The 12,720-nt window shown below is 48.1% G+C and overlaps 1 protein-coding gene across 1 annotated transcript; it reads left to right on the forward strand.

The window, feature by feature from the left end:
- Positions 1-294: 294 nt before the first annotated feature.
- Positions 295-1,522, forward strand: LOC115165094 (putative protein TPRXL). Its single transcript, XM_029718129.1, has 4 exons — positions 295-299; positions 391-522; positions 648-1,370; positions 1,504-1,522. Exons 1-4 carry the CDS (start codon positions 295-297, stop codon positions 1,520-1,522), a joined length of 879 nt encoding a protein of 292 aa, XP_029573989.1.
- Positions 1,523-12,720: the final 11,198 nt, after the last annotated feature.

Raw genomic sequence — 12,720 nt, forward strand, 5'->3', positions numbered from 1 at the left:
TGATTGCCAGTTATGGGGCTGTAATGGGACACCCAGCATGCCCATAACTTGGAGTTTAGCCTCTAAGGCATTCTCAAAATACCCAGGACAAAACGAGAGGTGACAAACAGGAAATAATCCTGTGATTTGATCCTTCGTAATCGTCCACAAGGACTTGTATAAATCCCTCACCTCCCCTTGGCTCTCCTCAGTAGTGCCATGGAAAAATAAAAGCACATAAAACACATATTTCTCCTGTCCGGGAAGTCAATATGTTGACCGTGATTCATTTGGTTGAGGAAAGATAAGCTGAAAATGAGGTCAAAGCAGCTGCTGGTGACCTTATCCCGCCGACAGTAGCAGAGAGGAGCCTGCCTATTTTTAAAAGACAAAGGCTGCCCTGGGTGACAGCCCCACCTCCAGCCCCAGGTCCAGCTCCAGCTCCATCCCCAGCCCCAGCCACAGCCCCACCTCCAGCCCCAGGTCCAGCTCCAGCTCCAGCTCCATCCCCAGCCCCAGCCACAGCCCCACCTCCAGCCCCAGGTCCAGCTCCAGCTCCAGCTCCAGCTCCAGCTCCAGCTCCATCCCCAGCCCCAGCTCCAACCCCAACCCCAACCCCAGCCACGGCTCCAGCCCTAGCACCAGCTCCAACCCCAACTCCTCCCCAGCTCCAACTCCAGCTCCAGCTCCAGCCCCAAACCCAGACCCAACCCCAGACCCATCTCCAACCCCAGACTCAGCTCCAGCCCCAGACTCAGCTCCAACCCCAGACTCAGCTCCAACCCCAGACTCAGCTCTAACCCCAGACCCAGCTCCAACCCCAGACCCAGCTCCAACCCCAGACCCAGCTCCAACCCCAGACTCAGCTCCAACCCCAGACTCAGCTCCAACCCCAGCTCCAACCCCAGACCCAGCTCCAACCCCAGACCCAGCTCCAACCCCAGACTCAGCTCCAGCCCCAGACTCAGCTCCAACCCCAGACTCAGCTCCAACCCCAGCTCCAACCCCAGACTCAGCTCCAACCCCAGACTCAGCTCCAACCTCAGCTCCAACCCCAGACTCAGCTCCAACCCCAGACTCAGCTCCAACCCCAGACACAGCGTCAACCCCAGACTCAGCTCCAACCCCAGACTCAGCTCCAACCCCAGCTCCAACCCCAGACTCAACTCCAACCCCAGACTCAGCTCCAACCCCAGACTCAGCTCCAACCCCAGACTCAGCTCCAACCCCAGCTCCAACCCCAGACTCAACTCCAACCCCAGACTCAGCTCCAACCCCAGATTCAACTCCAACCCCAGACTCAGCTCCAACCCCAGACTCAACTCCAACCCCAGACTCAACTCCAACCCCAGCTCCAGAGGGGCAGAAGAAGACAGTGTGCCCCCATGCTGGCACAGGAGCTCTTTTTCAGTCTCCCCCCAACGCCATTCCTGCCCCCCCCTCTCTCTCTCTTAAAACATCATTCTTCTCTCCAACTCTCCTTCTATCTCTCTATCCCCCCTCTCTGCTTCTGTCTCCATCCAGGAGAGATGACTACAGTTGACAGGTTAGCCCTGTATGAGGAGGTAAGGTATGTGAGTGGGAGGCTTGGCATAGCATGTTGGCCATACACTTGGCCGAGAAACAACTCTGCGCTCAACTTGACATTGACATCTCCCACCTACTTTCCTGAGCATTTATTCACCTTCACAGCAAAGACAATTAGTCTTAACAGTCCATACAGTAAAGTTCATCACACCTATCATACTGATCAGGTCTCTAGGAGATCTACTGAAAGTGACAAAAATCAATAAGGAAGATTACACAAATAAAGCATTTGTCTGGTTCTGTTTTTGTCCCTTTAGACAGCTCTAGGCTCTGAGGGTGATGTAAGCACTTCTTCCTGAGCACAGCCATGCTGTTTGACTCTAAAGCCTATAGAGCACTGGGATCTCTGAATGGGATTGGGGTGCACAGCGAGGGAGCAAAACCCAGACCGATTTGGGACTTGTTTGTTTGTTTCCCATAAGCGTCTTCCTGTACGGCTCCTGCATTAATATTTACCAGTTGACACGCGAGGAGGCCTCCTCTCCCTCGTTGATGATTTAAAGTCTGATTGAGACGCAAATGTCAGCCGGATTGGAAGCATGCAAACAATCAGCAGGCAGATAAGGAGCTGTTGCCTGAAGGCGCTAGCTGCAGCCTCCCTGGTCTAAGGAGCTGTTGCCTGAAGACGCTAGCTGCAGCCTCCCTGGTCTAAGGAGCTGTTACCTGAAGACATTAGCTGCAGCCTCCCTGGTCTAAGGAACTGTTGCCTGAAGGCGCTAGTTGCAGCCTCGCTGGTCTAAGGAGCTGTTGCCTGAAGGCGCTAGCTGCAGCCTCCCTGGTCTAAGGAGCTGTTGCCTGAAGGCGCTAGCTGCAGCCTCCCTGGTCTAAGGAGCTGTTATCTGAAGGCGCTAGCTGCAGCCTCCCTGGTCTAAGGAGCTGTTGCCTGAAGGCGCTAGCTGCAGCCTTCCTGGTCTAAGGGAGCTGTTACCGGAAGATGCTTGCTTCAGTAACTCACTGCGCTGCCTGATAATGGAGCTGCTTTTAAAGACCAAGAAAGCTGACATTGAACAGATCAACTTCTCCTCTCCTCAGCCAACTACCCTCGCCTGCCAACAGCACCGCAACAAGCACTGTACTACGAACACTGACATTCCCGCAGCTCTGCGCCAACACACACACACACACACACACACACACACACACACACACACACACACACACACACAATGTACACAAAATACACAATTATACAAAGAGGTGCACATGCGCACACACACAAAAGATACACACACACCTCCATTTACGTTGATACACACGCACCTCTATTCCTAAATGGTAAAATGGAGGCGGAAAAGAAGGCAGACATTTTACGTGCCCCCAACTGATTGTGTTTTTGTTTGTTTATTTGTGTTGCTTTATTTTGTACATAATGTTGCCGCTACCATCTATTATGACCGAAAATAACTTCTGGACATCAGGACTGCGATTACACACCACGGAGTAGCAGAACCCTTTTTTCCCTTTAATGAGTCTGACAAACCCGACGCGAACGATATACTGCTTTCTCGGGAACAGGCCCAGATCCCCATGATTTGCCTTCTGAGAATTTGTAAGCAATCGAATAAACCTCCACTTCTTTCCATACTGCTAGCAAACGTGCAATCTTTGAACAATATAATAGATGACCTATGTGGAAGATTAAACTACCAACGGGACATTCAAAACTGTAATATCTTATGCTTCACGGAGTCGTGGCTGAACGACGACACTCTCAACATACAGCTGGCTGGTTATGCGCTGCACCGGCAGGATAGAACAGCAGCGCCTGGTAAGACAAGGGGCGGTGGACTATGTATTTTTGTAAATTACAGCTGGTGTACGACATCTATGGAAGTCTCGAGCAATTGCTTGCCTGAGGTAGAGTATCTCATGATAAGCTGTAGACCACATTATCTACCTAGAGAGTTTTCATCTGTATTTTTTGTAGCTGTTTACATACCACCACAGTCAGAGGCTAGCACTAAGACAGCATTGAATGAGCTGTATTCCACCATAAAGCAAACAAGAAAATGCTAACCCAGAAGTGGCACTCCTAGTAGCTGGGGACTTTAATGCAGGGAAACTTTACTCCACACACAATGACGCATACAAAGCTGTCCATCGCCCTCCATTTGGCAAATCTGACCATAATTATATCCTCCTGATTCCTGCTTACAAGCAAAAATGAAAGCAGGAAGCACCATTGATTAGATCAATAAAAAAGTAGTCAGATGAAGAAGATGCTAAGCTACAGGACTGTTTTGCTAGCATAAACTGGAATATGTTCCGGGGATTCCTCTGATGGCTTTGAGGAGTACACCACATCAGTCATTGGCTTCATCATTAAGTGCATCAATGACGTTGTCCCCACAGTGACCTAAAGGCTAGAGCTGTCGCTTTGAAGGAGCGGGACTCTAACCCGGAAGCTTAGATGAAATCCCGCCATGCCTTCCGACGAACCATCAAACAGGCATCAAACAGGCAAAGTGTCAACACAGGACTAAGATTGAATCGTACTACACCGGCTCTGGCGCTCGTCAGATGTGGCAGGGCTTGTAAACCATTACAGACTACAAAGGGAAGCACAGCCGAGAGCTGCCCAGTGACATGAGCCTACCAGATGAGCAAAACTACTTTACCTCGCTTCGAGGTATATAACACTGAATCACGCATGAGAGCACCAGCTGTTCCGGATGACTGAGTGATCATGCTCTCAGCAGCCGATGTGAGTAAGACCTTTAAACAGGTCAACATTCACAACGCCGCAGGGCCAGACAGATTACCAGGACGTGTACTGCAAGCATGCGCTGACCAACTGGCAAGCTGCATACTGGACCCTATTCCAACTAAACTACTGAAAGAGCTGCTTTCTGTGCTTGGCCCTCCTATGTTGAACATAATAAACGGCTCTCTATCCACCGGATGTGTACCAAACTCACTAAAAGTGGCAGTAATAAAGCCTCTCTTGAAAAAGCCAAATCTTGACCCAGAAATTATAAAAAACTATCGGCCTATATCGAATCTTCCATTCCTCTCAAAAGATTTTGAAAAGCTGTTGCGCAGCAACTCACTGCCTTCCTGAAGACAAACAATGTCCACGAAACGCTTCAGTTTGGTTTTAGACCCCATCATAGCACTGAGACTGCACTTGTGAAGGTGGTAAATGACCTTTTAATGACGTCAGACCGAGGTTCTGCATCTGTCCTCGTTCTCCTAGATCTTAGTGCTGCTTTTGATACCATCGATCACTACATTCTTTTGGAGAGATTGGAAACCCAAATTGGTCTACATGGACAAGTTCTGGCCTGGTTTAGGTCTTATCTGTCGGAAAGATATCAGTTTGTCTCTGTGAATGGTTTGTCCTCTGACAAATCAACTGTAAATGTCGGTGTTCCTCAAGGTTCCGTTTTAGGACCACTATTGTTTTCACTATATATTTTACCTCTTGGGGATGTCATTCGAAAACATAATGTTAAATTTCACTGCTATGCGGATGACACACAGCTGTACATTTCAATGAAACATGGTGAAGCCACAAAATTGCCCTCGCTAGAAGCCTGTGTCTCAGACATAAGGAAGTGGATGGCTGCAAACTTTCTACTCTTAAACTCGGACAAAACAGAGATGCTTGTTCTAGGTCCCAAGAAACAAAGAGATCTTCTGTTGAATCTGATAATTAATCTGGATGGTTGTACAGTCGTCTCAAATGAAACTGTGAAGGACCTCGGCGTTACTCTGGACCCTGATCTCTCTTTTGAAGAACATATCAAGACTGTTTCAAGGACAGCTTTCTTCCATCTACGTAACATTGCAAAAATCAGAAACTTTCTGTCCAAAAATGACGCAGAAAAGTTAATCCATGCCTTTGTTACTTCTAGGTTGGACTACTGCAATGCTCTACTTTCCGGCTACCCGGATAAAGCACTAAATAAACTTCAGGTAGTGCTAAATACGGCTGCTAGAATCCTGACTAGAACCAAAAAATTTTATCATATTACTCCAGTGCTAGCCTCCTTACACTGGCTTCCTGTTATTAAGGCAAGGGCTGATTTCAAGGTTTTACTGCTAACCTACAAAGCATTACATGGGCTTGCTCCTACCTATCTTTCCGATTTGGTCCTGCCGTACATACCTACACGTACGCTACGGTCACAAGACGCGGGCCTCCTAATTGTTCCTAGAATTTCTAAGCAAACAGTTGGAGGCAGGGCTTTCTCCTATAGAGCTCCATTTTTATGGAATAGTCTGCCTACCCATGTGAGAGACGCAGACTCAGTCTCAACCTTTAAGTCTTTACTGAAGACATATCTCTTCAGTAGGTCCTATGATTAAGTGTAGTCTGGCCCAGGGGTGTGAAGGTGAACGGAAATGCTGGAGCAACGGACCGCCCTTGCTGTCTCTGCCGGCCGGTTTCCCCTCTTTCCACTGGGATTCTCTGCCTCTACCCCTATTACGGGGCTGAGTCACTGGCTTAGTGGTGTTCTTCCATGCCGTCCCTGGGAGGGGTGCGTCACTTGAGTGGGTTGAGTCACTGACGTGGTCTTCCTGTCTGGGTTGGCGCCCCCCTTTGGGCTGTGCCGTGGCGGAGATCTTTGTGGGCTATACTCGGCCTTGTCCCGGGATGGTATGTTGGTGGTTGGAGATATCCCTCCAGTGGTGTGGAGGCTGTGGTTTGGCAAAGTGGGTGGGGTTATATCCTACCTGTTTGGCCCTTTCCGGGGATTTTCATCGGATGGGGCCAAAGTGTCTCCTGACCCCTCCTGTCTCAGCCTCCAGTATTTATGCTGCAGTAGTTTATGTGTCGAGGGGCTAGGGTCAGTCTGTCACATCTGGAGTATTTCTCTTGTCTTTTCCGGCGTCCTGTGTGAATTTAAATATGCTCTCTCTAATTCTCTCTTTCTCCTTCTTTCTTTCTCTCTCTCGGAGGACCTGAGCCATAGGACCATGCCTCAGGACTACTTGGCTTGATGACTCCTTGCTGTCCCCAGTTCACCTGGCCGTGCTGCTGCTCCAGTTCCAACTGTTCTGCCTGCAGCTATGGAACCCTGACCTGTTCACTGGACGTGCTACCTGTCCCAGACCTGTTGTCCCAGACCTGCTGGAACCCTGACCTATTCACCGGACGTGCTACTTGTCCCAGACCTGCTGTTTTCAACTCTCTAGAGACAGCAGGAGAGGTAGAGAAACTCTCAAAGATCGGCTATGAAAAAGCCAACTGACACTTACTCTTGTGTTGCTGACTTGTTGCACCCTCGACAACTACTATGATTATTATTATTTGACAATGCTGGTCATTTATGAACATTTGAACATCTAGGCCATGTGCTGTTATAATCTCCACCCGGCACAGCCAGAAGAGGACTGGCCACCCCTCATAGCCTGGTTCCTCTCTAGGTTTCTTTCTAGGTTTTGGCCTTTCTAGGGAGTTTTTCCTAGCCCCCGTGCTTCTACACCTGCATTGCTTGCTGTTTGGGGTTTTAGGCTGGGTTTCTGTACAGCACTTTGAGATATCAGCTGATGTAAGAAGGGCTATATAAATACATTTGATTTGATTTGATTTGATCTTCACTGACATTTTCAACCTCTCCCTGTCCGAGTCTGTAATACCAACTTGTTTTAAGCAAACCACCATAATGCCTGTGCCCAAGAACACTAAGGTAACCTGCCTAAATGACTACCAACCCGTAGCACCCACATCTGTAGCCATGAAGTGCTTTGAAAGGCTGGTCATGGCTCACATCAACACCATTATCACAGAAACCCTAGACCCACTCCAATTTGCATACCACCCAAACAGATCCACAGACGATGCAATCTCTATTGCACTCCACACTGCCCTTTCCCACCTGGACAAAAGGAACACCTATGTGAGAATGCCATTCATTGACTACATCTCAGCGTTCAACACCGTAGTGCCCTCAAAGCTCATCAATAAGCTACGGACTCTGGGACTAAACACCTCCCTCCGCAACTGGATCCTGGACTTCCTGACGGGCCGCCCCCAGGTGGTAAGGGTAGGTAATAACACACCCGACACGCTGATCCTCAACACATGGGCCACTCAGGGGTGCGTGCTCAGTCCCCTCCTGTACTCCCTGTTCACTCATGACTGCATGGCCAGGCATGACTCCAACACCATCATTAAGTTTTCCGATGACACAACAGTGGTAAGCCTGATCACTGACAATGACGAGACAGCCTATAGGGAGGAGGTCAGAGACCTGGCCATGTGGTGCCAGGACAACAACCTCTCCCTCAACGTGATCAAATGGGTCCTCAGATCCTCAAAAGGTTCTACAGCTGCCTGCCTGGTATGGCAACTGCTCGGCCTCCAACCGCAAGGGACTACAGGGGGTAGCGTGAACGGCCCAGTACATCACTGTGGCAAAATTTCCTGCCATCCAGCACCTCTATACCAGAGGAAGGCCCAAAACATTGTCAAAGACTCCAGCAACTCAAGTCATACAATGTTCTTTCTGCTACTGCATGGCAAGCACTACAGGAGCACCAAGTCTAGGTCCATGAGATTCCTGAACATCTAATCAAATCCCTACCAACTATTTGCATTGCCCCCCCACCCTCTTTTACACCACTGCTACTCTCTGTTGTTATCATCTATGCATAGTCACTTTAATAACTCTACCTTCATGTACATATTACCTCAACTAACCAGTTCCCCCACACATTGACTCTGTACCAGTACCCCCCTGTATATAGTGTCTCTATTGTTTTTTTACTGCTGCTTTTTAATTACTTGTTGCTTTTATTTTTTATAAACTGCATTGTTGGTTAGGGGCACATAAGTAAGAATTTATTTATTATTTTCACCTTTATTTAACAAGGCAAGTCAGTTAAGAACAAATTCTTATTTTCTATGACAGTGGGTTAACTGCCTTGTTCAGGGGAAGATCAACAGATATTACCTTGGGGATTCGATCTTGCAACCTTTCGGTTATTGGTCCAACACTCTAACCACTAGGCTACCTGCCGCCCCTGTAAGGTCTACACCTGTTGTATTCGGCTTTTGAGACAAATTTTTATTTAATTTGATTTATAGATGCAAAACACAATCTCGTATGTACTATATACGGTAGCAGACACACACCTCATGACAGCACTTACACACTGACAGAACAGTAAATGCAAATTGACTCACAAACACATGCAATGCATTGGTATATTTCTCTGAGACAACAGTCTTTCTCCTTGCACTGTACCCCTCAACCCCTACACAAACACACACACACACACACACACTCTCACCCCTCTCTTTCTCTGTCTGTCTGTCTTTACAATATACATACAGTAGGTACTACCGGAGCCTGCTCTTTCTTGGCAGATGACAATTACCAAGGATTCTCCTTGAGGGCAAAAATGTGTTGCTGTCAGATACTGTGATCCATTTGACTGTAATGTAACTAGTGTAAGGATCCTCCCCTTGCCTCGTCTGGCTATTGCCCACCATACGCTGTCACCTTTGTTACCTCCACTGAAACCAGACTGACCAGCCCCCCTCTGAGCCTCTTGCTCACACACACGAACACACATACACACACATTATCACATATACACACACACACAGTACACATGCACGCATGCACACACCCACACACACACACAGTATGCACTCACACAAACACACAGAAGTGCATATACACACACTCTCCCTCTCTATCCTTTCAGTTGGTCCAATCACGTGCCCTCCTCGCCGCCTTTGCCTTTGAATGTTTGCTCTCCCCCTCTAGACGGAGCCTGCTGATTGGCTATCAGGGGTCTGCCCGGGATCCAATAAAGAACAGCGCAAGGGCTGGCAACCTCTCGTTGACCCTCACTCCCCCGTAGCCACGGTGACACGCCTCTGCAAACACAGTCGTGGTTCGGAGCACCGGGAAGCTGCCAACAGCACACACACACACACCACACACACACACACACACACCACACACACTATGTAAATATTCAGTTTCTTTTTTGTTTTTCAATATATTTCAATCTCTTTTTTTCCATTTTCAAAATAAATATACAGTCATGGCCAAAACCTTTGAGAATGACACAAATACAAATTTTCACAAAGTCTGCTGCCTCAGTTTGTATGATGGCAATTTGCATATACTCCAGAATGTTATGAAGAGTGATCAGATGAATTGCAATTAATTGCAAAGTCCCTCTTTGCCATGCAAATGAACTGAATCCTAAAAAACATTTCCACTGCTTTTCAGCCCTGCCACAAAAGGACCAGCTGACATAATTTCAGTGATTCTCTCGTTAACACAGGTGTAAGTATTGATGAGGACAAGGCTGGAGATCACTCTGTCATGCTGATTGAGTTCGACTTACAGACTGGAAGATTCAAAAGGAGAGTGGTGCTTGGAATCATTGTTCTTCATCTGTCAACCATGGTTACCTGCAACGAAACATGTGCCGTCATCATTGCTTTGCACAAAAAGGGCTTCACAGGCAAGGATATTGCTGCCAGTAAGATTGCACCTAAATCAACCATTTATCAGATCATCAAGAACTTCAAGGAGAGTGGTTAAATTGTTGTGAAGAAGGCTTCAGGGCGCCCAAGAAAGTCCAGCAAGCGCCAGGACTCTCTCCTGAAGTTGATTCAGCTGCGGGATCAGGGCACCACCAGTACAGAGCTTGCTCGAAAATGGTGAGTGCATCTGCACGCACAGTGAGGCGAATACTTTTGGAGGATGGCCTGGTGTCAAGAAGGGCAGCAAAGAAGTCACTTTTCTCCAGGAAAAACACCAGGCACAGACTGATATTCTGAAAAAGGTACAGGGATTGGACTGCTGAGGACTGGGGTAAAGTCATTTTCTCTGATGAATCACCTTTCCAATTGTTTGGGGCATCTGGAAAAAAGCTTGTCCGGAGAAGACAAGGTGAGCGCTACCATCAGTCCTGTGTCATGCCAACAGTAAAGCCTCCTGAGACCATTCATGTATGGGGTTGCTTCTCAGCCAAGGGAGTGGGCTCACTCACAACTTTGCCTAAGAACACAGCCATGAATAAAGAATGGTACCAACACATCCTCCGAGAGCAACTTCTCCCAACCATCCAGAAACAGCTTGGTGACAAGCCATGCCTTTTCCAGCATGATGGATCACCTTGCCATAAAGCAAAAGTGATAACTAAGTGGCTCGGGGAACAAAACATCAATATTTTGGGACCATGGCCAGGAAACTCCCCAGACCTTAATCCCATTGAGAACTTGTGGTCAATCCTCAAGAGGCGGGTGGACAAACAAAACCCCACAAATTCTGACAAACTCCAAGCATTGATTTTGCAAGAATGAGCTGCCATCAGGATGTGGCCCAGAAGTCAATTGACAGCATGCCAGGGCGGATTGCAGAGGTCTTGAAAAGAAGGGTCAACACTGCAAATGTTGACTCTTTGCATCAACTTCATGTCATTGTCAATAAAAGCCTTTGACACGTATGAATTGCTTGTAATTATACTTCAGTTTTCCATAGTAACATCTGACAAAATTATCTAAAGACACTGAAGCAGCAAACTTTGTGGAAAATAATATACTGCTCAAAAAATAAAGGGAACACTTAAACAACACAATGTAACTCCAAGTCAATCACACTTCTGTGAAATCAAACTGTCCACTTAGGAAGCAACACTGATTGACAATACATTTCAAATGCTGTTGTGCAAATGGAATAGACAACAGGTGGAAATTATAGGCAATAAGCAAGACACCCCCAATAAAGGAGTGGTTCTGCAGGTGGAGACCACAGACCACTTCTCAGTTCCTATGCTTCCTGGCTGATGTTTTGGTCACTTTTGAATGCTGGCGGTGCTTTCACTCTAGTGGTAGCATGAGACGGAGTCTACAACCCACACAAGTGGCTCAGGTAGTGCAGCTCATCCAGGATGGCACATCAATGCGAGCTGTGGCAAGAAGTTTTGCTGTGTCTGTCAGCGTAGTGTCCAGAGCATGGAGGCGCTACCAGGAGACAGGCCAGTACATCAGGAGACGTGGAGGAGGCCGTAGGAGGGCAACAACCCAGCAGCAGGACCGCTACCTCCACCTTTGTGCAAGGAGGAGCACTGCCAGAGCCCTGCAAAATGACCTCCAGCAGGCCACAAATGTGCATGTGTCTGCTCAAACGGTCAGAAACAGACTCCATAAGGGTGGTATGAGGGCCCGACGTCCACAGGTGGGGGTTGTGCTTACAGCCCAACACCGTGCAGGACATTTGGCATTTGCCAGAGAACACCAAGATTGGCAAATTCGGCACTGGCGCCCTGTGCTCTTCACAGATGAAAGCAGGTTCACACTGAGCACATGTGACAGACGTGACAGAGTCTGGAGATGCCGTGGAGAACGTTCTGCTGCCTGCAACATCCTCCAGCATGACCGGTTCGGCGGTGGGTCAGTCATGGTGTGGGGTGGCATTTCTTTGGGGGACCGCACAGCCCTCCATGTGCTCGCCAGAGGTAGCCTAACTGCCATTAGGTACCGAGATGAGATCCTCAGACCCCTTGTGAGACCATATGCTGGTGCGGTTGGCCCTGGGTTCCTCCTAATGCAAGACAATGCTAGACCTTATGAGGCTGGAGTGTGTCAGCAGTTCCTGCAAGAGGAAGGCATTGATGCTATGGACTGGCCCGCCCGTTCCCCAGACCTGAATTCCCCAGACCTGTCTCGCTCCATCCACCAACGCCACGTTGCACCACAGACTGTCCAGGAGTTGGCGGATGCTTTAGTCCAGGTCTGGGAGGAGACCCCTCAGGAGACCATCCGCCACCTCATCAGGAGCATGCCTAGGCGTTGTAGGGAGGTCATACAGGCACGTGGAGGCCACACACACTACTGAGCCTCATTTTGACTTGTTTTAAGGACATTACATCAAAGTTGGATCAGCCTGTAGTGTGGTTTTCCACTTTAATTTTGAGTGTGACTCCAAATCCAGACCTCCATGGGTTGATAAATTGGATTTCCATTGATTATTTTTGTGTGATTTTGTTGTCAGCACATTCAACTATGTAAAGAATAAAGTATTTAATAAGATTATTTCTTTCATTCAGATCCAGGATGTGTTGTTTAAGTGTTCCCTTTATTTTTTTGAGCAGTGTATTTGTGTTATTCTCAAAAATTTTGGCCACGACTGTACCTTCCTGCAACCTACCTCACCCAATGTGGTACGGATCTGCTAT

This window comes from Salmo trutta, chromosome 27 (assembly GCF_901001165.1).
Source record: "Salmo trutta chromosome 27, fSalTru1.1, whole genome shotgun sequence".
Taxonomy (NCBI): Eukaryota; Metazoa; Chordata; class Actinopteri; order Salmoniformes; family Salmonidae; genus Salmo; species Salmo trutta.